Here is a 27589-nt window from a genome sequence, read left to right as displayed (position 1 = left end):
GGATGGACACTGCCAGCCCAGAAGAGATACAGGGCCGGGGCTGAGAGCTTTCTTTGCTGGAGGAGGCAGAAAGATGGATGGAGGAGGGATGGGGGAAGCAGGCGACATCCAAGGGGACCCGTTCCCTATGGAAGGAGATACTGTATCCTGAGCTGCTTCCAGCCAGGGACTTAATTTGCAGCCAATTCAGCAGCAGAGCAGCATCCGTGCCGCAGGGGGACCGGAGGCTCTCAGCATCCCCAGGCTGCTGCTGGCAGCAAGGAAGATCCCCTGTGCCCACAACTGGGGCAGCAAAGGGGATGGAGAAGGAACGCACAGAGGAGAAGCCACCAGCTCCTGGAAAAGAGCCAAGAGGGCTCCGGGCTGCTGGGGGAGAGGAAACAGGAGGGAGGGAAATGGCACAGAGGGGAGATGTGGGGAGAGGAGGAGTGGGGGAGGGAGAGGACGAGTGCCTGATGAGGGATATGGGGAGGGGAGGCCGACAGAAAAACTAATCGAGGATGATTGAGGGAGGAGAGGAGGGCGAGTGAAAGATTGAGACAGAGTGATAAAGAATATGTCAGACAGACAGGAAAACTAATAAAGAATAATAGGCACCCCCGGCCAAACACAACACACACACCTGCCCGTGGCTGTGTGTCAGCTCAGTTGGCGCATGCAGGGACACACGATGATGTGCCCTGAGCCCCCCACAAATATGTATCCCCATGCACAACACAGCACTGCCTTGCTGGGACCCCCTCCTGCTTCGAGGTGTACACACCACTGTGAGCTGCCTCTGCAGGGCAGTGCTCTCTCTGCTAAGCATTGATTGCATGATTGCTGCTAGGGGAGCAGAAGATGCTCCCAGAGAAGCGTCCCCCTTCTACCACTTACGTCCAGCTCTGGAAAACCCCCTGTGTGCAGTCCCAGGCAGGGCAGGGCTGAATCACCAAGCTCAGCCCCATGGTGGGGTGCAAGCCTGTCCTCCCTCTCGTTTTGGCTCGGGAAGGTGGGATGCTGAGCCTAATTTGGAACATCACCCTGTCCCAAAGGGAGATTGAGGGGTGACATCTGCAAAGAGTTTGAATGCTGTCTGTGGTGTGCTCAGCCTTCATTGGTGGAGTATGTGCCAGCATCACTTTGGGATGGACGCATAGCTCTGGAACAAGAAAATGCATTTAATTTTCCTTTTATCTCCTGCAAATTGGAGCCATGAGCACAGTTCAGCAGGTTGAGAAGCAGGGGAAGATGGTTTCTCCTCTCTTTGGAAACAGCAGCTCTCCCCACCCTCCTCATTCCATTTGGGAGCAGGTGGTGCAGACAGAAGTTTGGGTAAGCATTTGGTGAGGGAGCTGTGCCATGGCAGACCTCCTCCACTGGGCAGAGTGGAAAGGTGTCAGCCCATCTGGTGGGCTTTGAGAGGTACCACCGAGCATCCCAGCTGCACCTGGAGGTGGCTGCAGCAGTAACACAGGAACGTGGTGCCACCAGCACCTTCCCCTGTGTGATACAATGGAGAGCTTCAGCCCCAGGTCAGACATCTGCAGGATCTCCAGTCCTTTCCCTCCAACCCCAGCACTTTGCACCTTCCCAGCTTGTAGCTGAATGCTTGCAGCCATTTGTTCCCTGCAAAGCTTTCCTCTTGCTTTGATCTTTGCTGCAGAGAGGCAAAGTGGAAGTGGTTGCATGGGATGCACGTCGGGATGAGGTGTTTAGAGTGCGGGCATGGTAAGGTGACCTTTATTAGACATTTCCTGATGAACAATGAGATGAAGGACTGTCCTGGGTTTGTACGGTCTTGGAATAACCATCCTGAGCCTGGAAAGAAGCCTTCCTCTGAGCGGGGATTATTTAATAGGGCAGGAGAAGGGAAAATCAGCTGAAAGGCATCGCAGGGCTCTCAAGCATCCCTGCAGCACTGCAGCTGTGAGAAGAGAGGCAGGAGGAGGGTTTTGGAGTCCACCCTAACACTGAAAACCTCTCCTTTAAAGCCTCCTGAAAAGAGAGGAAAAAAAAAAACACCTTCTTTTCTCCAGAGGCCAACCTGGTGATTTATGGATTTGGGGCTGCTTCACAGAGTAAAAGTGGGCTCTTCGACAGCCAGCGGCTGCCTGTAATGAGATCAGGGTGGAGAGAGAGAGCTGAGGAACACCAATAGCTGCTGCACCAGGACAGTGAGAAGGGGGAGCTGCCCTGTGTGAGAAGTGCTGGAGCTGGAGCTGATAGGTGGGGATGGAGAAATCTGCTTGGCAAAGGAACGTGGAGCAGAGCGCAGCTCCATTTGCACTGATCCCATTAGGGCTGTTTATCCCAAACCCCATTGTTAAGAGTGGTTCTGCTGCATGGGCAGATGGGGGAGAGGGCAGGGTGCACTCCTGGAGGGGAGGAAACACGGTGCCTGCAACTCCTGCTGTGGTGATGGGGAAATCCAGCAGCTGCAGGATCTGCAACAAAGGGAGGGAATGCGGATGGGAAAGGTACAAGGGGCGCAGAGCTGGTAGAGCTGCTGGGAGTCAAGTGTGTGGCTGCAGAGCTGCTCTTCTCCCCCATTACTGGAGGGTGCCAGTTCCTTTCCCTCAGGGAGCACAGGCTCCTGCTCGCCCGCTGGCACCCCAGCCCTCTCACTGTCAGTCTGCCTCAGGGAATAAGCAGAGCTGCATGCTCTGCTGGGGATCCAGCTTGAGAGCCTCCCGCTGAGGGGGCTGTGCTGCCTCAAATCTTCTAAATCCCCTCCATCACAGCGCCAGCCAGGTAGGGCCCCTCCACCCCCTACTGCTTACAAATCCCAATCATCCTGCAGGCGATTACAGGGGCTTCTCTGCAGCACAACACCCAGCCTGTTGTTGGGGCTGCACCGACACAGGCAGGGATGGGATTTGTGGCCTTACTCATCCTCTTTATGGTGGTACACAGAAGGATGAGCACAGTGGCCACCACCTCCCTGCAGCCAACAGAGAAGGAGGATTTGAGCTTCCCCAGCTCCTGATCTTCTTCCTCACTGTTGATTTAGGGGGTAAAGGCCATCACTGTCCTCCCCATGACCATTCCTGCTCTGCGGTCCCTCAGGAGCATATGGACATCGTGGCATACAACACATCCCCCGCCAGAGGGATGGGAACAGCTCCTCAGTTGCTGCCAACTACCCCAGACTCCCCTATTGCTGTACACCTGCAGCCACAGCTGGAGTGAGTGCTCTGCCAGCCCATCACTCACCTCAGCAAGTCACCACAATGGGAGATCTCATCTGGCCACCTCGTCCAGGTCTGTGCAGAGCTCTACTGACTCCCTTCGCCCTCCCGCTGGGTCTGCTACCCCAGTATCACTGTATTTCTTTAAAGGTTCAGGGAAAATGGATGAGGCAGTTCTGCGATTTTCACCCAATTCCCCGTTTCAGGCTTGCAGGAATGCCAGAAGGGAAGAACTGAGTCAGGGAACCAAGTAAACACAATCTCCTCTGCTTACTGACAACATCAATTTAAACTTCACAATGATTTTACTAAACAGAGCCCTGCTGGGAGAGAGCCCTGGGAGAGGCAGTCTCCATTAGGAAGATGGTGCTGCTGCACTCAGGCAAAGACAGAAAGATCCCAGACCTCATCTGTGCTAGCCTGTGAGCATTGGGGATGAATCTGTCAGCGCTGCACAGCTGAAGCTGCAAGGTGGGGCCCTCAGGGGATGGCAGAATAGAGATTTCCATCAAAAACACAAGTTCCTGGCCTGGCACCTTCCCAGAGCACACTCAGGCCCTGCAGTGCAGTGAGGCGAGGAGCCTTTTGCAGCAGATGAGCTGGAGAATCTGAGTCAGACCAAAGCTCATGCAGCGCACAGTCCCCTTCCCATGCTGTCCCAGTCTGGCAGCACTGCCTCTTTTTTGGATGTTCCCAGCCAGGAGAGGCCATCAGGCAGCAGGCAGGAGGTCCTTCCCCACTTCCACCCACCCCTCTTTAGCCTGGAGCAACGCTTGTGGACCCAACAAGAACACCGTGATTTTGTCACTCATCTCCATTTTGGATCCTCATGATTCCCAGCCATGTGGGACCACTCTGGGATCAACCCTCCCAATATGGGGCTGCCCAGGCTCTCCAAACCCACTCTACAGGCGATATGGAGCCCTGTGTGCCAGCCCCAGGCATGCAGGGCGGCAGCAGCATCCTCCCAGCAGCATCCCCTCCCACCCCGCTGATCGATAGTGGCTGCCATGGAAACCAAACAGTTTCCAGAGCAGCTGTAGTGGTGTGGATGCTCAGGGCTGTGCTGAGGGGGTGAGGAAGGTTTGCTGCATGGATGGGTGCAGGGAGAGAGGCGGGGGTGTGGTAAGGAAAGAGAAGATAGCAGGGAGTGCAGGAGGTTCTATGCTGAAAGAAAAGGGAAGTGAAGCACAAAGTGGAGTGACCAGGGGGCTGCACAGCCTGGGCTTAATGGAAGGAGAAGGGAACATAAGGAGCAATGGCACAGTGAAAAGCCAGAGATGGACAGAGATGTCCTGGGATGGGGACTCTGCTTAGAAAGCGCCCTGTGGTGGTCCCCTCTAACCTGGGGGTGGATGGGTGAACCTGCTTTGGCAGGGGGGTTGGACTCGATGATCTGTGGAGGTCCCTTCCAACCCTTACAATTCTGTGATTCTGTGGGTGCTGACAGCTCTGGGAGTTTTCTTGCTGCCTGCCCCTGTGCTAGCTGTGGGGTTCTGGCACCTGGAGATGTGGCCCTGGTGCCATAATCCCCATCTCTGCACCCTATCCTAAGCGCAGCTTGGCCATGGCCCCTTGGGGTGAGCAGCACCGCATCCCCCGTGCATGGTCAATAGAAGAACTCAGAGTGGGTGGAGATAGTAGAAGAGAGGTCCATAAATCACTGCTGTGCAAGCAATCACCTCCATTTGGAAGCTCTTCCATCCCAGGGACACTGTCAGTGGCTCCTAAGCTAGCTCCTGGTGCCATGGAAAACCCCAGCCCTGCAGCTCAGCAAAGAGCTGTGCATGGCACCCTCTGCAATGAGCCTCATGGATTTCTGCACAGGGGCAGGCAGGGAAACCCAGCCACCACTCCCGCTGTGAGATGGCCCAGATGTTATCAACAGAGCTAAAGAACCTATAGGAAATGCTGTGTGGTAGAGGAGAGGGTGAGGGGTGAGAAATGGGCTCGGATGAGCAGTGGTGAGGCTCCTCGTTTCCTGTGTGTGTTCTCTGCTGTGGGATGCGAGATGTGGGAAGGAGACGCCAGGCACAGCACCCGGGTTTTCACACTTTTATTGTAAAGCTTTAGGAAGGGCTAATTACAATGGAGTTGGTCATCTGACAGCTCAGCAAACAAACAGAACAGGAGAGAACGGAAAGGGGATCACGACGGTGTCATGCTTACTGCTCTGAACAGAAAGAGTTACAAGGGAATCAATTGTGCTCACAGCGCCCGGGGAAAACCAAGCCCAAGGCCGAAAGCCTTCCCCGCACAGGGAAATGCATTACACATTGAGAGCAATACAACCTTAGCAAGAGGCATTGCCTTAGACATAGGTCACCATCTGAAAAATAGTTGGGTACTTTACTCTGCCATAGGATTTCTCCTTTAGAAAAGCTACACCTGCATGTACATAAAACTGTACAAAAAACAAGGCATCACAAGCAAGGAAATGAAATCTCGTATAAATAGAACCAACACTGAAGAGCTACAAAGGGGTCGCTTAGATCCTTCCCACGCAGCCCGCCTGCTCCCTGGCTCCCACCTTTGGTTTTACCCCTGGCTTGTCCTAGTGCAGTGTGAGATGCAGTAAGCCCCCTACAGAGGCGTCCCACCCTCTCCTCTTCCCTGTGCTTGTCTAGACTGGAGCTCGTGGGGAGTATCCCCCCACGTGCACGGAGGCTTTATCCTTCTGGCTTATAATTGTGCAAATGAGCTTCTTACCAATGGCACCTCTTCTTTTTCCCCACCCTCAGGACTGGTCCCCAGTGATACCAACTTTCATTCCCATTGTCCCTTCTCCTAGTACAAATGTCCAGGGTTTTTTCCTCCCAAGGGACCCATTGCCAGCCTTGGCACCCTATGGAGGACCCATTCGCTCTGTCCTTCCTTTTCCTCACTATACACCCACCCTTACCCTCACCCTCCAAGACACCCTCCCCACTCCAAGACACCCTCCAAGACTTCTCCCCACTGTGCTTGCATTCAAAAACCCAGCCCCACCAACCCTCTGAGCATCCCCAAAGGAGACACATAATCCCCCTGTATCTTCTTCCCAATGGCATTCATCCCAGTGGTACCCGTCTTTGCAGAACCCATCCCAATGGTTCCCATCCCCATGGCTCCCATCTCAATGACACCCATCCCTATGGCTCCCATCTCAATGGCACCTATCTTTATGGCTCCCATCCTCATGGCACTCATCCCCGTGATGCCCATCCACATAATATCCACCCCCATGGTACCCAAACCCACAGAACCCATCCCAGTGGTTCCAATCCCAATAGCCCCATTCCTGCATTACCCATCCTTTCCACCCCTCTGAGTTCCCTGGGGACCCGTCTCCTCTACACTTCTCCCCAGTTTGCAACACGCTTGCACTGAGAACATCGCCAGGTGCTCCACGAGACAAGACAGCCACCCCAGCCACACTGCTTGGAGCATCAGGATCCTTCTGGTGACCCCGAGTGGAAGGAAGGGAGCCTATCCGCAGGCAGTAGCCTGGGAAAGCTGCTCTTGGACAAGCACCCCTCAGATCTGACTCTGCCAGGGGGGTCCCCAGGAGGGGCACCAGACACGGCCAGAGCCACGGGGAGGTGTGAGCAGTCGAGTTGGCAGTGGAGTCAGAGATCTTGGCCAGCGTGGCCAAATTGCACATTCTGCCCAGTTAGGCCCTGAAACTACAGAGCTACAATTAAAAACAAGTTCAGGAGCATGACCTGCTCAGGCAGCCAGGCCAGGAGAACGAGGCCCCGCCAGCAGAGCGGGCACCACCAGCGGGACATCCCCCGGAGCCACACACCCACCCCACACTGGGTGAGGAGCAGCAGCAGGGGCCAGGAGGGGGGTCCTGCCCCCCATTGGCACCCCGAGGTGCTGGGGCAGGTGGGGAGCATGGCTAGGGCACCATGTCCATGCAGGGCACCGGGAGTTGGCACCGCCAAAGCAAAGGGAGAGGAGCTGCTCAGAGGGGCTGCTGGGGGGAGGTGGGCAGAGGGTCCTGCGGGCACCCTGTGCTGGTCGGGCTGTTGGCAAGAAGAGCCCCAGGCTCTCCCCATGTGCAGACCGGGGGAAAGCATCCTGCAGCTACCACTGGCCTCACTCCCTAAGGAAGATCCCAGAGATGAAGACGACTGATGCGATGTGCGAGTATGGGAAGAACAAGGGTGCAGCACAGCCTGTCCCCACATCCCAGCAGGGAGGGAGGAGCCAGGGAGGATGACCCGGGAATGAGGTGTGAGTCCCCCAGACTCCTTCTGCCAGGGTCCCCCCGAAAAGCAGACAGAGATGCTCAGGAGGGCACCTGGGCACCCCCTCTGCGATGTACACATCTCCAGGAGCGCCGTCCCCACTGCCTGCATGGTGTCACCCCTGAGAGGGGGCCGGGGCAGCAGGGACTGGGCAATGGAAGAGAAAGCTGGAGCCCGTGAGAGTGGCCCTGGGGCCTAAGGGCGGTGGGACTCCAGCAGGCAGGGGCTCGGCAGCCCCCGGCGTGACCCTGAGACAACGCTCCTCCTGACGAAGGCAATGGTGGCTTACAGGCGGACAGGACGGAGGTCGAAGGCATGGCACAGCCGGCCCCATCAGCAGCCCCTTTCCCAGCGGAGGCACCAGGCGAGGGGTTGAGGTGCTGCAGCTGACGACGACCCCCTGCCAGCAGAGTGGGACTGAGGGCTTCTCCGGACCCAGCCGGTCCCTTGCCTGGGGATGTCCTCATCCCTTCTCCTGCCATCGGGCACTGGGACACCAGAGACCCCCCTGGCACAGCCCTTGCCTATGGCACCGGGCAGTCCCTAGGGACCCTGCAGCTTGTGGGCACAGTGACAACGTTCCAAAAGAGATCCAAACTGACAAATAGCTGAGTCCCTAAAGTCCGGCAAGGGCTGCCCTCTCCTCCAGCTCCCCAGCTGCTGTTTCAGGGACTGGTCATAACTCTATTTACAATATAGAACATGAGTGTGGGCCGGACGCTGCGCTCCCGCGGGCTCTTCCACACAGCAAACCATTGAAATCTGGAACTTGCTCCCTGTGGATTGGGTTTGTGTGTGTGGGTATGTGTTTGTTCAAACGTCTTTTGTTTCAAGGACAATAAAAAGTTTCAATCAGGCAGGACTTGAATGTCATTCCTAAGGTTCGTATTTACAGGAGTCTACAACAAAGAGCCAGGCAGCTCGCTCCCTGTGCGCGGGGACACCCTCGTCTCATGCCCCAGGGACTCCACCAGCTCTACGTGGACCTTTGGTACGTCAGCCCTCCTCTCCAGCCATGCCCTCCGCACCAGGAGCCTGCCCAGCCTCCCCGACCACGCAGTTCAGAGACACGCATCTGCAAGTGCTGGGAAATTGGGAGTCAGATGCCTTCACCCCTCCCACCCGCCCCAAGGAATGGGTTTTAAAGGCGCTCCTTCCATCCCTGCCTCGCCCTGCCTGCTGTCCTCGAAGACCCTGGGCACCTCCACCACCACCCAGAGCAGAACTGGCCGCAGGAGCCCATAAAGCAACCAAGTTTCAAATGTTTCCAGGACGCTGGCCTTAGAAGCATGTCTGCTCCTCGCCCCTCGGGCCAGCCTCACAGGTAGATCTCCCTCTTGGTGGTCTGGGATGAGGGGGTGGTGGCTGGCTGGAAGTCCGAGGTCTGGGTGAGAGGAATTTCCTCCATGGGAGAGTCCTTGCAGGTCTCATGGCTACTATTGGAGAAGGCACTGTACGTGGGGAGCAGGCGGAGGTTGGCCATTTTGGTGCTGCGCTCTTCTGAGAGTCTGGGGCTGCCATTCCCGACTTGCTCTTGACTCCCTCTGTCTTGGTAAGGCACAAAAGTGGAGAGTTTGAGGGCGTTCTTGGGCCTGCGGCTGGGGGAGGATTGGCCGGGCATCCAGCAGGTGTCGGAGTGGCCGAACTCCGTGCACTCCCGGGTACAGGTCCCAGTCATGGCTACATCAGGCAGGGGACGGAGATCTGCAGAGAAGCAAGCAAGAGGCATTGTTAGGCATGGACAAGCCCAGTGGGTTGATTGGATGAGGCTGGAGTACAGCCCCCATGGTAGGGACCTTCTCCCCAGAGCTGACCAGGTAGGAATTCTGATTCTCCTTTGGGAAGAGGAGCAGATGCAAAGGGGACATTTGAACACATGGACATGAAAAATGTAAGCAGAGAGCTCATAATTCCCAACAGCCGTGTCCCTGAGGACAAGCACCCTGCAGTGGGTGCAGGTGGGATCATAATGCAGCACAGCTCACTGAGCCCACCCTAGGAGTCATGAACCCCTCGGCCCAGCCCCATCGGACGTCCCGTGCCATGCAATCAGGAGTCCTTAAAGAAGTGCCCCAAACTTGCTGGGCTTTTCACTGCCCTGAGTAAATCCAGATTTCCTGAGCACCAGCTCTGCTCATCACCAGGTGTTCCAAGGACCCACTGGAGGTTCCTTTCCAAGCCTAGCTAGAGGTCCTCAGCCAACTTCCAGTCTCTCACAGTTTGAGACCTGAGCAAAGCACAGCTGGGCAATCCAACACCAACCCCCAGAGAAGTCAGACACCCACGAATCCCTGTCCCAGAAGCATCCAAACTGCTCTGTGTACCAAACAACTTTCCAGATCTCCAGATATACCAAGGCATCAGATCTGCTTGTGGGAAGTTCTGGCCATCAACAGCACCAGGTCATTGCCTTGTGTCCACTATGCCAGAGGTTTCCAGGCCTTGCTGCTCTTGCTAAGAGTCTTCAGAGGCCCCAGCTTGGAATTCCCACCATTCCTATAGAATACTTACAAGACCTGTTCCAGGCATGAGCCATCTCTTGCTATCTGCCCCGCTTGGGCATAACACAGCTCCCTGTCACTGCCTGGGACACATCACTGCCTCTGGCACCTGCTGGCAGGTCAGGGCTTATACTGTTGCTCATACTACGAGGTTGAAGGGACCTACAGCCCTGGCAAGAAGCAAATTGTAGCCTTTCATGCTATGCTGAGACTTTGCCTCTGCCAGCATGTCCCTCCTGCCACCAACTCGGGGCTTAAGATCATGGGTGATCCCAAGTCACCCCGCACAGCTTTCATGCACCAGCAACACTGAGGTCTCTGTGGGAGAAAGCTCTTACGATGCTGGGAATGGGTAGAAAGGGTCAAACGTGAGAGCTAACAGGATGGGCATGGGAGAGAGGCATAGTAAGCAACAAACCAGTGTGGGAGCATGTCTTGCCCTAAAAAAACACCCACTGCAACCCAAACTCTCCCATCCCCTGGTGCACACGTTGGCTGCGATATCCTGGCAGCAGCCCCAAGGACATACCTCCGTGCAGACCCCTTCACAGCCTGCTCCGCTCAGGGGACTCTAATGAGGAGCAGAAAAAGGACGAGAGGGTCATATCAGTGCACAGCCCCAGCCTCCAAACACCCACCCTAGGATCCTCCTGCTCCCCTCCCCATTGCATTGCAGCAAGCCCCCAAATGTCCTCATGGCACCCGCTGCCTTCAGGTTCCAGCCTCCCAAAGCTGCTTGGCCGCCGCTGTGTTTCTCCATCCTCATCCTCACCTCCCAGCTGACTCGCAGAGCTCGAGGCCACCTGGCTTGCGGTGATGTGCACACACATGGACACAACCCACTGGGGTGGGTTTATGTGGACATTTGGCATTGTGGATGGGCACACATGGAAGAACCCATGCACAGGGGACAGCCATGCTCACGGTGCAGGGTGCAAAAGCCAGGGACCAAGCATCGGAGAGGACAAAGAGCCCACAAGTGTCACTGTGAGAGCTGTGCTTGCCTGTGGTCTTTGGGATTGTTCTAAGAGCCATGGACAAAATGTTTTCCCACTCCCTGGGCAAGTGCAGAGCTGCCTCATTTATTTCTCTGAGCTGCAGATAGAAATAATCAAACCCTGTTCTCACCTCTCAGTACTAACAGGATGGCCACTGGTTGGTTGGACCAAGGCCATGTTGTGCTGTCTTTCACTTCTGCACAAGCAACACCTCTCATCTCCTTTCCCAGTACACAAGTGGGACAAGTCCTCACCATTCCCACTTTCTGAAGGGCTTGGTGCTGCTCTTTCATGTCATGGGATGCTCCAGCTCCAAGGGAAGGTGGTCTGCCATGGGACAGAAATAATGCCACCTCTCCATCAAACAAAGCCATGGAGATTTCCTCGCGCCAATAGCAGCTGAGAAATCACAGGGTCAAGCAGGAACTCAGTGTTCAGGATCTTTTATTCTGCTTTTCCCATTGTTAATTTCTGGCATGAAAGCCATTTTCCAGTGCTGTCTCTTGCAGTGAGATGCTGGCATCAGTGCTCTCCCGCTAAAGGAGCGCATTATGTGCCGCAAGCACAACCAGCTCTGCTTCCAGAGCCCGGGAACGGGCAGGGTGCAATTCCTGAATAGCCACAATTTACTGCAAACACGACCCCACGGCCTAATTCTCAGCACATGCCGGTGGGCTGGAGTTCAATGTGCCACCACGGGCAAGCACAACTCTTTAGGGGTAAGCAGCAGTGAGAACTCTGCCCACAAAGGGCCAGTTCTGGCCATGGTGTCCAGGCAGACACCATTTCCCACAGCCTGCTCACTGCACCCCAGAGGGTCAGCCTACCCCTCTATCAGCATCTCCATGCCTGGAGGGATGCGTGCTTGTCGGGGCATTCGCACCCGCTGGCTTCTCCCTTTCTATTGCTTGGCTGTCTCTGGCTGCCTGGGGGCTGCTCAGCCTCATTGCATAGGAATGAGCCGGGGCAGTAAAAGTCGCATCCCTTTGAACTTTTCAGATGAAAAGGGCCTTTATGGGAGATGCATTCAGAGATGCGCCTGGGTCCTGGCCCCTCCTGGAGGAGGGGAAGCTCCCTCCCGCAGCCCTGCTCTGCAGCATCCAGGGCACCTCTGCTCTTTGTGCAGGAGGCTGTGCCGGGCAGTCTCCTTTGGGAAGAGACACATATTGGTGCTGCTGCTAATTATCTCTCTGTTTCCCTCTCGCAAGGACTCTTCTAGTAGTTTTATTGCTCTTCATGGGGGATTTCAGCAGTGCACTGGAGTACCATTAGGGAGGAGACAAAAGCAGGCAGCATCACTCAGCAGCACTTCCATCTCCTGCAGTAGATGGGCTGGGGGTCCCTCACCCACCATAAGCCAAGTATCTTCAACACATGCTGAGAGCCGGCCTGGAGCACGGTTTTGTGCCACCATCTCCAGTGTTCATGGTCTGATTTGCTTCTTCCATTCACATCAGACATCATCACCAAGAGCGTGGTGTGCAGGGCTGGGGGAGCAGGGGTGCTACAGCACATGTGGCTGTGAGTTTGGGGGTGAGGGGATGCAGAGGAGCAGCTCTGGGATGGAGGAACATGGGACTGAGGGTACGAGGCAGCAGGGCACAGCAGAGGGTGCAAAGAAGCCTGGAGGAAGAAGAAGGAAGCACAGCATGCAAGGAGGGAGCAGGGAGGCTCAGGGCTGCAGAGATGCGGGGAGTAGCTTGAAGGCAAAGCAGGATGCGTTCCTGAAGTGTTACATTGCAAAGAGTCATCTTCCCCACCTGATGGCACAGAGAACATCAGCATCTAACTCAGCCAGCCGCTCCTGCTCAGAGCCCAGCAGCACTACACCTGACCCAAGAATTTCTTTCCACGCAGCTTTCCTTTGGCTAAGCAGGACGTTGGCAGCTTTACCATCTCTGTTCCCTGGTGCAGACACATGAAAACACCGCTCCTCTTGCACTAAGCCCTCAAGGCTCTGCTGACCACTGCTGGGACATCCCTTACAGTGATGACCTTCCATGGCATCCCATTCCAACAGCACCACCGTCCCTGCCCACATCCCGTGGGATCTCCTGATCCCTGGTGCTGCTCTTCCCAACAGCTCCCTCATACCAACACCATTCCCCCGCTTCACCTCAGCTCACCAGAGCCATTGCAGCACCATCACTTCCTCGAGTTTTCCACCTGAAGCTCTCACACCCATTGGCACTACCACCCACAGCGCTCTCCCCATCTCCCCATTCCACACTGCCGTCCTGCTGCCAGCTGCCATTCTCTTCCTCTCTCTCCAGGTACCGCTCCCCAGCAGCGTGGCTCCCCACAGCACTGCTCCCCACAGGTGCTGTGCCCCGTGGCGATGCTCTCTCCAGGTGTCGTCCCCCCACGGCGCCGTTCCCAGTGAGCACCGTTCCCCACTGCGCTGCTGCCTATAGGTACCGATTCCCCGCAGTGCCACGTCCTCCAGGTGCCATGTTCTGTGCTGCCACTCCTTCAGGTACCCCCTGCTGCTCTCCTCCCTCCAGGCACTGCCACGTCCTGCAGGTACCATGTTTCACAGCACTGTTCCCCCCAGGCATCTCTCTCCTGCAGTGCTGCTTCATGCTCTGCTCCCGCTTCCTCGCTCCCTCTCAGTGCATCTAGTTGGATAGTGCACCCAGAAATCCAGTTTTTATACAGCAGCAGCCCCATATCTTCATATCTTTGTATGGGCCCCTTCCCACTCTCGTCTCAGCCTTCTCTGTGCCTCTCCCCTGCACCACTGGAGCAGCAAGTGCTCAGCAGCCCATCCCCTGCTTCCTGCCCTATTTGGCTCTGCATGTGATCCCTTTGAAGCCGGGAACTCGAGGGCTCCTTCCATTTCCCCTTCCCCTTCAGAGGGCTTTTGGGATCTGGGAGGTGGCTGCAGGGCCCTGACCTGCTCTGCTGCAAAGTGCAGACCCCAGATCTCCTTTATGGGAGCATGACAACTGGATGCTCATCCTCTAGATATGGGGGGCTGCAGCATCACACTCCCCTCCTACAGCCCACACCCATCCCTCCTCATCCCCAGTTCCCACACAGCACATGGCCACCACCAGAAGCCTTCTGCCTCTGGAGCAGCACCAGCACAATCCTGATTTCACTTTCCAGGCCTCGGGGAACGCTGCTGGAGTTGTGCCCGTTTCCACAGCGATGCTCCAAAGATCGATGAGCAGAGAAATATCAGAAGCTGAGAGCAGCAGCAGAGCGCTCCGCACTGACCACGTCAGCCCCTATTTTCCTGGACTGAGCTAATGCTGTCCCCACAGCACCCGGGCAGACGGTTTGCAGGACCATTCCTCGCACTACAACACCCAGACAGACGGCTTTGGGGACCGATTCTAGCACGGCATCACCCAGGCAGATGGCTTTCCAAACTTAACACCATTGTGGCACACGCAAACAGATGGCTCCTGGTATCTGAGAGTGACCCGGTGGTGCCCATCCGGTGGTTGCTGCAGCTCAACACCGCACCGAATGCTCCCAGGCCATAGCAAGCAACGCCAGTGCTCTCAATAAATACTGAGAGAGCTGCAGCTCTGATGCCAGCACATAGATGGGTTTCTTCTAGGCACACAAGTCAGCAGCTAGAGTGCACACAGCAGCTAGATGGCACACAGCCATCTCCCCCAGACCCTGCAGCGTTGCCCGAATGCTGAATAATGGTGGCTAAGCACCAGTGCAGCTTGCTCTGAATGCAACGGCTTGTCAGCACCCAGATGCACACACGGAACAAACCGTGGCCCCTGTAGTGCATTACAGCAGCACATACGAGCTGCAGAGCTGAAGCAGATGACTTCCTAGATCCCTCCAAGGGTATCACAGCAGAACCAGTGTGTCACTAATGGGGACAGATGCACCCACCAGCCCTAACATCACCAGCACAGGTAGCAGAATGCTGAACCGTTCTGTCACCACTCCGCACCTTGGTCCCTGGGGCGCATCTCCCATCCCCTCCCTTTGCTGCTGGAGCTTCAGGGCCACCTCCCACTGCTGCTGTGCCTGCAGCCCGCAGCCCACAGACATTGCCACGGCAACAGGGTGAGATTCGCACCACCGGCACTGGGAGCATCCAAACCGACAGCTGCAGCTCAGGAGAAGACCTCCAAAATCACCATCTGCAATCCCTGTAATACCCGGGGAAGAAAATCTCATCCCCTGTCACACAGTCTGTGCTTGCGGTGCTGCTTGGATGATCTCCTGCCCTGGCACCACAGGGCTTCAACCTTTGTGGGACTATAAAAAGCAGAATTATTACATTAAATTACAGAATAATTACGTTAAGAACTACCTTAATAGGATTATGGGGGTTCAAAGGTTAGAAAATGCCAAAATTAGGATTGTCCCTGCAGTTTTAATTCACTTCTTACAAATCTGCTTTGTGATGCAGACCAGAGGCGCTGTCTGGTGGAAAACGTTCCTCTTTTGCGGGGTCCTCCTGTAAAGAGGATGGGGACACCTCGGTGGTGCACCAGGTTTGGGCTGGAGGGAGAGGCTCTGCCATTGGGGCTCCACCTTATGGGCTGCAGAAAGCAAAGAAGGCACAATGAAGGGGTCAGGAGATCACAGCAAATTGCGCCTTCAAAGCGTGGGGCTGGGGGGCAGGGGAATTCCTTTACCAGTGAGCAAAACCAGCCATTTCTTTCCTTACCTCCTCTTGGAAATGAGCTATCTGGACAGATTTCACCGACACTTTTCAAAATGTTTGGTAAGCGGCAGATGCCCACCATGAAAAATTGTTTCCTTGCGCTTAAACTTTGCCAAAACTTGCAGCAACTGAAAGCAGACTCAAGCAGTGGGCATTACTGAGCAGTCCTCACTGATGCTATGTGTAGGGCAAGAGGTAAACAGCCATAAGTTGCACCAGGGGAGATTTGGATTGTTATTAAGAATAATTTATTCTCCAACAGAGCTGAGATGCGTTGGCACAGGCTGCCCAGGGAGGTGGTGGGGTCACCATCCCTGGGAATGTTCAGGAGATGAGTAGATGTGGCATCGAGGGATGCGGTTCACGGGCATGGTGGGGGTGGGTTGGGGTTGGACTACATGATCTCTGTGGTCTTTTCCAACTTTCATCAGTCTATGATTCTATGATAAGGCACAGTGTCAAGCCTACCTATGGTACGAAGCCTTACTGCCTATATTGCCCCAACTGTCCTTTCCCCTACCAAGAACTTCTCACAGCACCTGCAAACAACAGATACCCACCAAATAACCTCCAGGAGGGCCAGGGAGCAGTACCCAAACCAAACAGTGCCATAGCCAGTGTCCTCCCACACCTCCCCACATGCCCCCGTATCACCTGGCCGGGTCGCTGGTCAGGTGAGCACCAGCTGCTGCAATACCTTTGGGAGGTGGGATGCAACGTCCCCAGCTGGTTCATCTGCCCCTGTCGCTGCAGGCTGCCTGTTCCTCCCCTTCCGGCTTTTGCATTCTCTCTTGCGAGGGCTAATGACGGTTATGTAAACACGCAGGGAACAACACCTGCCATCCCCAGGGGCTCTTAGCGCATGCATGCCTCTGATGCGCATTCCTGCTGCCCAAATACCGACACAGTCCCTGCGTGCACCATTCCCGCTTGGCCTCTGCAACACCTCCTGTGCATAGTATTCCTCCCAGAGGTTCCCATAGGGGTCCCAGCCTGGGTCTGTGGTCTGGCTGTCCTCCTGTCTCACTTGGGCTCTCTGGGGATGCAAGGACACGTGCAGACAATGGGATGGGGTGCTCAGGAGGAGCAGAGTCCCAGCTGCTTGCCTGAGCGATGGAGTGCCCACAGAAGAGAAGCCCTTCTCTGGCCCCCAGAATGATTGCTCACCAGCCCCAGCTTGGGTGATTAGCAGGAGAGTAGAGGTCAGGGTCCTTGGGGCATCTAGTCCCTCTGGTCTCGTGGTCCTCATTGTTATGGGTTGCTGACATCTTCCCATAAACAACCTCTTACCCCATCTCCTTCCTGCTCTCCCACAGCTTCTGAGGGGGGCTGGAGACCTCTCCCATGGCTCCTGCACCCTTGCCACTGTCCCCAGGAAGGAATGAGCACAGCAGCCTGGCATGGGATGCATTAAAGCACCAAATGCTTCTTACAGAAGGAACCTGTGTGGCTGACCCAAGAGCTTCACCTACCACCTGAGTTTGGGAAAGGTGTTCTGGCACATGGAGGGGTCCCTTAACCCCTGTGTGACCTGCAGCACCCCAAGCCTCAGGCTGCATCTGCCTTCCTCCAAGGGTTAACCATCCTCTACAAAGCTTCTCTGAGCTAATTAGAAAGAGCCCAGGCAAATGTGGTGGCAGACACCACTGCACTTATCTCCACACTTCCGGGGCTCTGCCCTTATCATTTAATTAAAGCTGCAGCCATGTTTCCTTTCCTGGCAGCACCTCATCAGGGAAGGCAGTGGAGCTTGAGGCAGTCTCTGCAGGCAGCAGGATGAGGGCAGGGAATATACCCTGGGAAGGCCAACGTTGGGGAGAAGAGTCCCTTGGAGCCAAACCCTCCCATCAGCCAGGAGTGTCCCATGTCCCACAGCACCCCAAAAACAATCTGGGGACACCTGAGGTGCTGGGAAAGGGGATTGCACCAGGAGGATGGACTCAGAGCTCCTGTGCCAGGGTTGTTGGAGGACCGAGTTTGCACAAGGGCTGTACTGGAGCACGATGCTGCTCAGAGGGCACAAAATGATGCGTGGGTACAGCTCCGTAGGGCCATGCACTGACAGCCATGCAGTGAAAAGTTTGGCCCTCTGGGGGCAAACAACCCACAGCCGATGCTGGCAGCTGCTGTGCCAAATTCCCCACCTCTCTTCCGAAGCATATTTAAGCTAATGTGTCTTGAAAGGGAATTCTTATAAGCGGTTTGTTAGCAGGGCCGAGACAGCATGCCTTGTTCTCACAAAACAGCTGGAACACCTTCGCTAAAACTTAAGAAAAAAAAAGAGAAAAGAAAAAGGAATGAACCTGAGGGAAACCCAGCATGGAAAATTTAAGCTTTAGTGTTAGAAATCTGCTGAAGTGATAAGCAATAGAAAATAAGCCTGAATAATGCTAAATGTCAAGCAGCCTGAGGCTGCGCAGCCTCTCTAATGATCCCCGCTGCGGGATGCGGAGGCTGCAATGGGAGAAGGTGGGGGGACGGGAGCAGCAGTGCCAGCCCTGTGCCAGCACCATGCACCCAACTCCCAGCTCCTCCATCCTCCTGGCATCCCGATAATGATTCTACGTGAGAAAAACCAATAAACGGTGTGAACTGGCTGTAGGGTTCGGACCTCACCTGGAGGGCGGCATAAAGAGCATCCTGGGGGGAGGGGAGCATGGGGACTTGGGGACATGTGGCTTCATGAGCGCTGCTCCCGCTCCTGGGTGGCTGCCGTTCATTGTGCAGCATTATTGCAGCTCTTGTGTCAAGGAGAAAAGAACTGGCATTCACGAGTCTGCCTTTGAACAAAACCTTTGTTAAGCTCCATCAACAATTTAATAATCTTTCGCTAGCAGGACAATGAATCAGGGGAAATTGTTCTTGCGAGGGGGGGGGCGCTGCACGCAAAGTGCTGCTCAAGGCTTCAGGAGTCACCTAGGTCCTGAGCGATAGATGGAAGCACAAGTTGGTGTGAGGGGCTCACATCAGCCAGGGGGCTGCAGGCAGACAACCCACTGCCCAGTGGGAGACATGGGGCTGGGGAAGAGGAGGAGCAGCCCTGGGTAAGGCTGAGCCCAAGGAACTGAGATTAGGGTTGGTGGTACAGGTCAGTGTGCACAAGCCTTGTTGCCTTTGCGTGGATCCTGCCCAGGGTGCCACCACCAGCCTCAGAGCACCCAATGTGAAACCCAATGCAGTAATGGGATATTGCCCTGAAATAGCTGGTGGCTGGGGGCTCTCTGAAGTTCTTACTACAGAGAAAAGGGGTCAAGGTTTGGGAAAGGGAAAGGAGCAGGTTGAGCATGCCCAATTGCATACAGATCACAGAATTGTAGGGGTTGGAATGAGCCTCTGGGGATCATCAAGTCCAAGACCTTCATGAAAAACACAGGATGAATGACCTGACTCTAGAGGACAATGTCAGGCTGCTGAAGGACAAGGGCAACCCATGCAGGGGAGACCATGCCTCTGAACCGTGCTGAGGAGCCTCTCCCCAGAATCATACATTGCTCACTCCTCCGACATCCACATGCTCGCAGGGTGGAAATCCGCAGTGGAAGCCGAATGGGAGGGGGTGAGAGACTGGCACACGGCAGGAGCAGCGCACGCACTGTGGCACGTGCCAAGGAATGAGGCCAGGTGGGTGACGTTTGTGGATCACACTGCTTGCCGTCCTGCTAGCGGAGGGACTGAGGGATGCTGCTCAGGGATGTGCACGGGGAGGTGCCTTCTGCTCATGGAAAAATGGGAGGTGTCAGTGCCACTGCAGCTCGCAAACGTGAGCATGCACAGGAGGGCATCCACACATCTCTGAGAAAAGGGAGGGGTGGGAGTGGGGAATAGAACAGGCTGGGCTCTGCGCGGGAAGACAGGGGTGAAAAGAATATCCACCAGATGCTGATGAGCACTGCTGAGCCCTATGTTTGCTACTGGGATGACACTCTTGTAGTATAGTGGGAACGGGAAGGGTAATGTCACTGGAGGGGGAGCACCGACCCCCGCTACCACTGGGTGCTGCAGATCCCAAGTGCTGCCAGGTCTACACCCTGGAGGGAGTCCTGGAGATGCTGAGCAGATATACCGTGTGTTTTAATGAACACAGGGCCTACACCTGGCGGGGCAGCGGAGACACAGCCTCATTTTGCATTTGAGGCACAGTGGCCGAAGGGATTTGCCACTTCCATCACCCTGTGAGCACAGCGTGAGCAAACAGTTGGACTATCAGGAGATTCTGATTTCACGGTCCAACAGAGATGCATGAAAACTTCCAGAATTGGTGCAAGGGAGAGATTTGTACAGGTTGTTTTTCAAAAGGAGATAATAGTAGCAGTTCTGCTCCTTATAGCTCAGTAGAAAATGAATGTATAGCATTGGGATAAACAGCAGCAAACCTGCTTGAAAGAGAAGCTCCAAACCAGCCAGGTAGAGACCTCAGAAGCATCTGTGATTCGAGATGTCTAAGATCAACAACTGACCCTTTGAAGGAAGCTATTAATCATCATTAAGGAGGCTGACGTCCCAGAGAATCAAGGGGCAAAGCAGCCCAAGTGTTGAGCCTCACTGAATGGGTCAGCAAAGGGAAAACAGGGCTGGGGGGAGGATAAATACATGTGGGCACTGGGGAGTGCCAGAGGAGAGCAGCCCAAGCATGGCAAGGCTGATGGAGGCAATGGGGAACAATACTGGCAAATCACTGTCTCCAGGAGTGCAAGATGTTTGCTTTCTCTCCCTGGTGTGTCTCTGTGGGTGCCCCTCCTGTGTGGCTAATGAGCAGCCAGACACAGAATCTGCAATTTCTTTGGCTTTTATTCATTTTCCTTCTAGATAATAATAAGCCTCGCTTTTGTCAAGATCCCTGTTGTCTGGGTAATTTCATCTGGAGATCCTCAAGGAACAGAGACCTCCCTACCTCTCAAAGTGTAATATCTTGGTTTTAGCTGGCATATTTTCAAGCAATAACTTATACAGCAGAAGAAAAGATTACTTATATTTAATTGGTATTATACTAATTACTAGCAAAATACATCAGGCAAATATCACATCTACTCACTCTCTGTCATTTTACGTTCCTTACTCCATCTTGTCTCTCCCCAGCAGCCATAAAACACCACAACATGCTGTTCTGACACATCCCTGAGCGAAGACCAGATCCTAATTTTCTCCTTGCTCTCACTGCCTCCTGGCTTGTTCGTTTCTGAGCAAGGTGTTGTAAAGCAGACACAGCCATATAACTGATTGAGAACTGCTGCTTTTATGAACTCATGTCTGTGCAGCCTTAGCACCCCGCCTCACCCAATGGGTTGATGGCCATCCATGTAAGAACATTTCACCATTTACAACCTGAACGAGTAAATGACCACCGACAGCTTGAACCAGAGGCACAAGTCCTCTCACACACACGGACCAGCCAAGCTGCTTCTTTCCTGACACGCTGCATTCTTGCTTGTTGCCCTAAATGGTTTTAAGTGCAGTCAGTTCAGCCAGGTCTCACCCTCCAGTAATGGCCCTGGGTATAAATCCCGGCTGCTCCAAGGACTGCCACCAGCACAATCCTCATCACCAAGGTTGTTTCTGCAGATGGTCTGCCTTTACCCAGTGCTGAGCATCTCTGCCAGACAGAGCCTAGGCACAGCGTGGGGTGAGCCTCATGGAGGAGCCATTCCCAATGAGCAGGATGGGTGAGGTCACCCCAACCAAGAGAGTTCAGCCCAAAGAATGTGAGCTGTGCCATGCCCGTTGGCTCCAAGGCCCAAGAACAAACTCTGGCTCTTTGTATTCAGCAGTAGGGGCAGTAGGTAGGACTTGGTGTCCACCAGAGCTTGGGCATCAGCAACAGGACCCAAGGGAATGGCAAGGAGCTGCATCAGGAGTGGATCAGGCTGGGTGTTAGGAAGGAATTCTGCACCAGAGGGCAGCGGGCGTGGAACAAACACCCAGGGCAGTGGGCACAGCCCTGAGCTGCCACAGCTCAGGGAACAACTGGATAACATTCTAAGACATACAGTTTGGGTTTTGGGTGGTGCAGTGTGGAGCCAGGAGTTAGACTTGATGATCCCTACCAATCCCTTCCAACAGGGTGTATTCTACGGTCCTATGGTTCTATGAACTGCAGCTCTCCCTTCCCATGAGGAGCTCACTGGAACAGGCTGCCCAGGGAGGCTGTGGAATCTCCTTCTCTGGAGATGTTCAAGACCTGCCTGGATGCCTACCTGTGCGACCTGGTGTAGGGAACCTGCTTTGGCAGGGGGTTGGACTCGATGATCTCTGGAGGTCCCTTCAAACCCCTACAATTCTGTGATTCTGTGATTCATCTGAAGGCCACTGCAGGTTACCTAGGAAGCCCCATAACCCAGTGCAAGTGCACAGCCTGTCCTCCATCTCCTGATGGAGATACACTCGGATGCATCTACCAATGAACAGGGATCCCACCCACCATGAAGAACACCGGGGGACCCGATGTGCAGTTGACTGCAGAGCACTTGCTGTCCTGCTTGGACCACGGAGAGGGATGAGGAGGTGAAGAGGGAGCCCAGGTGTGACCACATAGCCCTGGGAGCAAGGACTGATTGCTCCGCTGCTCCTATAGGAAGCCCTGAGCAAATGGCAGGGCTGCATCAGCACACACTAAACGAGCCCTAGATCCTGCCAGGGAGCCTGGGCTCCCTGAGAGGAAGGCAAATGTGGGGGCTGATACGGTTAGATAACCTCTGAGTCAAAGCGGCCTATCCTTGGTAGCTCTCGCCAGATGCCATGACTAATGTTAGATTTATGGAGTGTCCTCTCTGCAAGTAAAGCGAAGCGCTAGCGTTACAACCACTTAATGGAGGTGACTTCAAATCAGGATGGATGAGAGCTTGTGGGAAGGAGACAGGAAGAGAGATTCATTGATAGTGTGAGTACAAAGGATAAAATCCTAGGGAAGAGCGAACAACTGAGACTGACATTTGACCTGTCTCAATAGCAAAGCTCGCATTGATTTCACTGGGGACAGGAATGAATCCCTTATCGTCTATCTCACGCCGACAAGAGGGATTTTCCATCTGAGGGATCTGCAGCTGACCAATCCTTCAAACTCAGGCACATGCTATTTTTATGAGAAAAAAATGCAGTGTGAAGTCCTCGAGAAGCTCAAATGGGAGACTTCATAAGCTTCTCGGGCATTAAGTTTAAATCCCATACTAATGCAGGTCCCCTTGCATGGGAGGAGGCACTGGCAGGTTTATAGAGACATTCAGGTGCTCTCGGAGGCAGATAAAGGGGAAATAACCGAGCTAGATCATAGAGGAGCTGGAAACGACGTGTCAAATTACTTCAAAAGGAGCTTTCTAAAGGAGCAGCTCTTTGAAAACAACAAATAGTCTGGGACCGCTGAGGGATCTAAGTTGTCTATTGCTTTTACTCTTGGTTGCTTATTCTGCCTTAGACGTTCTGGATCTGAACGCCAACCTCTGGCTGCTCGTGGTCCCCCTGCAGGTCCTGCTCCCGGTGGAGTCAGGATGGGAAAATTGCTTGGAGGGATCTGGCAAAAAGAAAGAGTGACCAAGCAAAACTTCAGCCTGCCCCGCTCCCCGATCCAGTCTGAATGCTGCCAGGCAGCTGTGCTGACATGGCAGAGCTTGTGACACAGGGACAGGGATGAGCAAAGCACGGTGGAGGAGGGTGCTGCCTGTGCTGGCATTCTTGAGAACAGCACGCAGGGCACCAAAATGCTCCCAGCTCAACTGCTGCCTCCCACGGACGGCTCTTGGGCTGCTGCAACTGTTCCAGAGCGCTGCCCAGCAGCAGGACCAAGCCTGGGAGCTCAAGCCCTGCTCTAATGCCTATTTTTAAGCCTGAAGTTGCTTTGCCCAACCCGTCGTTCTGAGCAAGGCAGCAGGAGGAAGAAGGGGCCCAACCCTCCTTCTGAAAGCTGCTTCCAGTAACCAAGTCTGGTGACCTTGCGTTGAACCCACAAATAGCTTGGGGATGACGACCTATTCTTTGGCAAATAGGCTTTGTACCAAACCAAAGAAAGGGTGCTCAGACATGGTGCAGATAAGAATAGCTGTTGATGACCATTATGCTTAGGCATCTGCAGCCATTGCCAGGCAATGGCAAAAAAAAAAAAAAAAACCAAAAACCCAACCCCATGTAATTACAGTGCAGGCTGACAGCAGTAGCCTACACATCACAGCACCCTGCAGCTCTGCTTGTAACCACAGTATGAAGGTGAAGATCTCTCTGATTTAATGCCACAGCGCTGAGACTCAGCTTCAACCCTGCTGAGATGCAGTGGTGGAGGAAAGCATTCCTGCCCTAAAGGTGATGGAGTGAGGACCTCAAATATTGCAAGCATCAGTATGTGCAGGAACCATATGTGGTATCTTAAAGATAAGGAAGGAAAACGAAGTCAAACTGAAGATGGAGGGGCCCTTTTAGAGGCAAACTCCTTACTGAGCACACTCCTGAAGACTGGGGACAAAAGTTTAGGAGCGAAGAAGACTACCAGCCTTCCTCCCTCAACCCCAGCTGACCACCAAGAAGACCCTCAGGGGTGACTGCGCACGCTCTAAGGGGGAGGGTCTTTTGTTAATCAGTTCTAAGAAAACAACAGTGAGTTCGAGAAAATATTTAACATATGCATGAAATTCTGGGTAAAAACAGGAGTATGTATGAGCACAACCAATAACTGTAATCTGCACAGGAGCCAAGGTGTAGGCATTGGGCAGAACGACCCCTTCTGTGCGCTGCAATAAAGGAATACCTGCTTGACACGACTTGATGTGTTGTGTTAATCTACCATTGTTCTCAGCATCACTGGGAAACTGAAATCCTCCTTTGCCTGGGACAGCAAAATTTTTCTCCCCTTCAAAAGCTCATTTATAATTCCCAGATAAAAGCGCTCTCTCCTCCCTTCCTTTCGCAGAAGGAGCCCATGAGAAAAGTCACAGCAGAAACTGCCAAGTTTGGTGGTTCCAAAGCCACTCTTCTTTGTTTTTACCTTTTGGTTTTAAAATGTAAAGTTTTAAAATGCTTCCAAACAGAAGAAAGAATAGAGATTAAGAAAACTGACAGCATTTTCTCCACCTGATACTTTCAGAGCAGGAGGAATGTGAACATAAGGGAAGGGAGATGGTGTTCTGTTTTTTCCCATCATCTTGCCACAAACAGCAAGAGGGAAAGGAGGATGCCACATCCCAGCACGGGCCTGAAAGGAAGAGCAAAAACCTAAGGAGCCCTATTTCAAATGGAGGAGCTGTAAATACAGCCACAGGGACCTATCTATCCTATGAAGGAAGGCATCTTCCTATAGAAATATGGAACTTTCTGCCTCTGGGGCACTGACACACAGAGATCATTCTACCCAAATTCTTCATAAGCTGCAGTCACAGTTGAGGGATAGAAAGGGTGAATAAAGCCACCAGAATCCAAGAGGGAAACGGGAAATGTGGCTCCTTCAAATAAATAATGCCTCTAGAGAGGTCTGGAATCTGCCAAGGATCTTTGGAGAACTTCAGGACAATCTTACATGTACATCAACACATAATCCTGGGAGACAAAGAAGAGAATGTCAAATGAATTATTAAAGCTATTTTGGACAGCCTCTGAAGCAAGTGGCATACTCGTTAGAAGGTCTTGGGAGGATTAGAGGCATTCTCTCTAGCTGGTAGACATGTATTTGTTACTGAGTCTGAGGCAGAAAAACAGCTGTACCCTGTTCACCTCAGTACAATTAAGGAAGGTGACATGGCTGACGTGTCATGCCACAGCAACCCTGACCTCAGTGACTTTTGTAAGAGACATTTTACCCAGACGCACTGCTGGAAAACAGGGAAAGGAGGAAATAAGGGTGAGAACGAGTTTGAAATTATGTCTCTGACAGAGATGGCATGTTGAAACCAAGATGGTGCAATCCATGGCCATTTGCAGTCTCTCAGATGCTGTTTCTCATGATAAGAATCTTTTCTCACGTTGCCCTTCAGTAGCTATTAGGAAAATCAGAACCTGTCTTCTGGGATGAACCGACATTACGTGAGGAAAGCAGAGAAGCTCAGGATTTCTTATGAAGACATGCAGATGTCTGTGGACTTGAGGGCCACTGAGAAACACAGCAGTAATTTGTAGAAGTAGGTAAGATGTGGAAGATGGGGAGGCACTGGAACAAGCTGCCCAGAGATGCAGTTGATGTCCCATCCTTGGAGACATTCAAGGTCAGGCTGGATGGGGCTCATTGCAGAGAGTTGGACTGGATGACCTTTAAAGGTCTCTTCCAACTCAAACAATTCTGTGATTACAGAGATCATTTTGCCTACCCTAAACAAGAACAGGGTCTGGAAATCGCTAGTAATGATGACACATCTACAATAAATAATTCCAGCCCTGATGAGTTATAAAAGAAAAGGCTACAGTTTAATAAAGCAAAAAACAAAATCCCACCACGTCTCACCACCTTCTCTTGGTGCTGAGTCCAAGCACTAGCCAGACCCAAGCCAACAGTCAACACAGGTGATCTCAGGCAGTCAGAGGGGGATGCTGACATGGGGATGTAGTGCCAGCCAGAGAACCATGTTTCCTTATTGTCCACCCATATCCCCATCTTCCTCCAACAAGGTGAGATTTCTCTTTAAGAGGTCTGTACTGGCATCCTGTCCAGTGCTTGGGAGCAACACTGCACCAGCCAGAATACCACAGCAAGGAGGGGAGTCTGGGCAAAGCATTCCTCTGCAACAAAGCAAAAATGCTGCAGGGTATGTTTGAGAAGAAAAAAAATATCCGCAGACTGAACATGTGCCTGAAAGTCTTTCCGCAAGACAAAAGGGACATTTAAAGATAATGCAAAAAAGAAGAATAGGTTTTTAGATCTAGAGACTTCATTCTGGCAGATCTGTGTTGGAGGAGACAAAATAATTTTTTCGTCCCAGCTGCTGGCGGGGAGGAACGGAACAATAATAGTGAGAAGCTTAAAGAGAAGCTTATAACCAAGCTGAAAGTAAGTAGGAGATGTGAGATAGCAGCTGCCCGGTGCTGCAAAGTCATTTTGTCACCAGGAGCATAGTGATGGGAGGGCTCCCCTGGGCTGCCCACCTCCACCCAGGGCAGTTCTTGTGCCCAGCCCAGTGCTAGCCACAGGCAGCTCGGTTTGCAAGCAAAGGGCACACGTGACTGGTGCAAGACTATAGCATAAGTGCCAGCAGCCATATCATATCTGTGCTTGGTGGAGATGCGGATGCTGCTGGCGAGCTGTGGGCTATCATCTGGACACATCCACACTGATAGAAGGTTGTTGGCAAATGGGAGGTCATGCAGAGACAAAAATGATAGGAAAGGAAGAAGGACATGAGCTACATTCAGAAGTGAAGCAGGAGGATAAGTCTCCCAGGCAGCCCTTGGAAGGGTTGCCAAAACGCAGCGCGCACAGCCAAGCCCTGCCAGATGTTGCTGCTGCCCAGGAGCAGGGCTGCAGGTCTGTGGTGGCACTGGGAGCAGATGGCAGCAGCTGGGAGGAGCTCAAGGAAAGGTGGGAGGGAAGGTGGCTGCCAAAACGCCTTGACTCAGCTCTGCTCATGGGAAGAGACTTCACTTGGCTTCTGAGTCTATCAAAGAGAACTTTAAGCATTGACTTGCTTGCGTGTGACCTACCAGCACGTATGAAGTGGAACATCTTCTGACATTATCAAGTTCAATGAGAAGAATTGGAAGCTAGGGGTGCTCAAGTGGAATTCAAATGCAGGTTTGTGAAATTGGGTCAGAGAGGACCTACATCTTCACCAGCTACCACAGCTGGATCTGCTCCCAGAGAGCTGCCGCTCAGCCCCAGCCAGACACACGGTGCACAGGGTAGAATTTTATGACTCGTGTCACAAAGGGGGTCAGATGAGCTGCTCCTCCTGGCTTCTCAACACATCAGTTTGCCAATCTTCCTCAAAACAAAGGGAAATTGGGGCTGAGAGGGCTTTCTCTATTAAGTCCAGCAGCCAAACCCATGAAACACTACCTCAGCTCACTCCCTGAAGAGCCATGCTGATGTGTACAAAGGAGGCAGGAGACCTTGAGAAAAAAAGGCTGGTCTTGTTGG

At 53.5% G+C, this 27589-nt stretch overlaps 1 protein-coding gene across 3 annotated transcripts in view; it reads right to left on the bottom strand.

Annotated features, from left to right (window-relative positions):
• Window positions 1-27589, bottom strand: part of PCDH1 (protocadherin 1) — a 56136-nt gene that overhangs the window by 3089 nt on the left and 25458 nt on the right. Inside the window, exons 4-5 of one of the 3 annotated variants that reach the window (XM_042880562.1) lie at window positions 10436-10477; window positions 9025-9109 (exon numbers count right to left, since the gene is read on the bottom strand). The exons of 1 other annotated variant lie outside the window; for it this stretch is intronic. In XM_042880562.1, coding sequence (XP_042736496.1) covers window positions 10452-10477 — 26 coding nt within the window. In that variant the 3' untranslated portion in view covers window positions 9025-9109; window positions 10436-10451. Of the gene's footprint in view, window positions 1-5210; window positions 9110-10435; window positions 10478-27589 lie in introns of those variants that run through there. One more of the 3 variants, XM_042880559.1, reaches the window with a different exon arrangement.

Source organism: Lagopus leucura, unplaced genomic scaffold (genome assembly GCF_019238085.1).
Source record: "Lagopus leucura isolate 7727_CA_CO unplaced genomic scaffold, USGS_WTPT01 Super-Scaffold_100027, whole genome shotgun sequence".
Lineage (NCBI taxonomy): Eukaryota > Metazoa > Chordata > Aves > Galliformes > Phasianidae > Lagopus > Lagopus leucura.
Note: the sequence above shows the minus strand (reverse complement) of the source record. Positions and strands in the feature narration are given on the sequence as shown.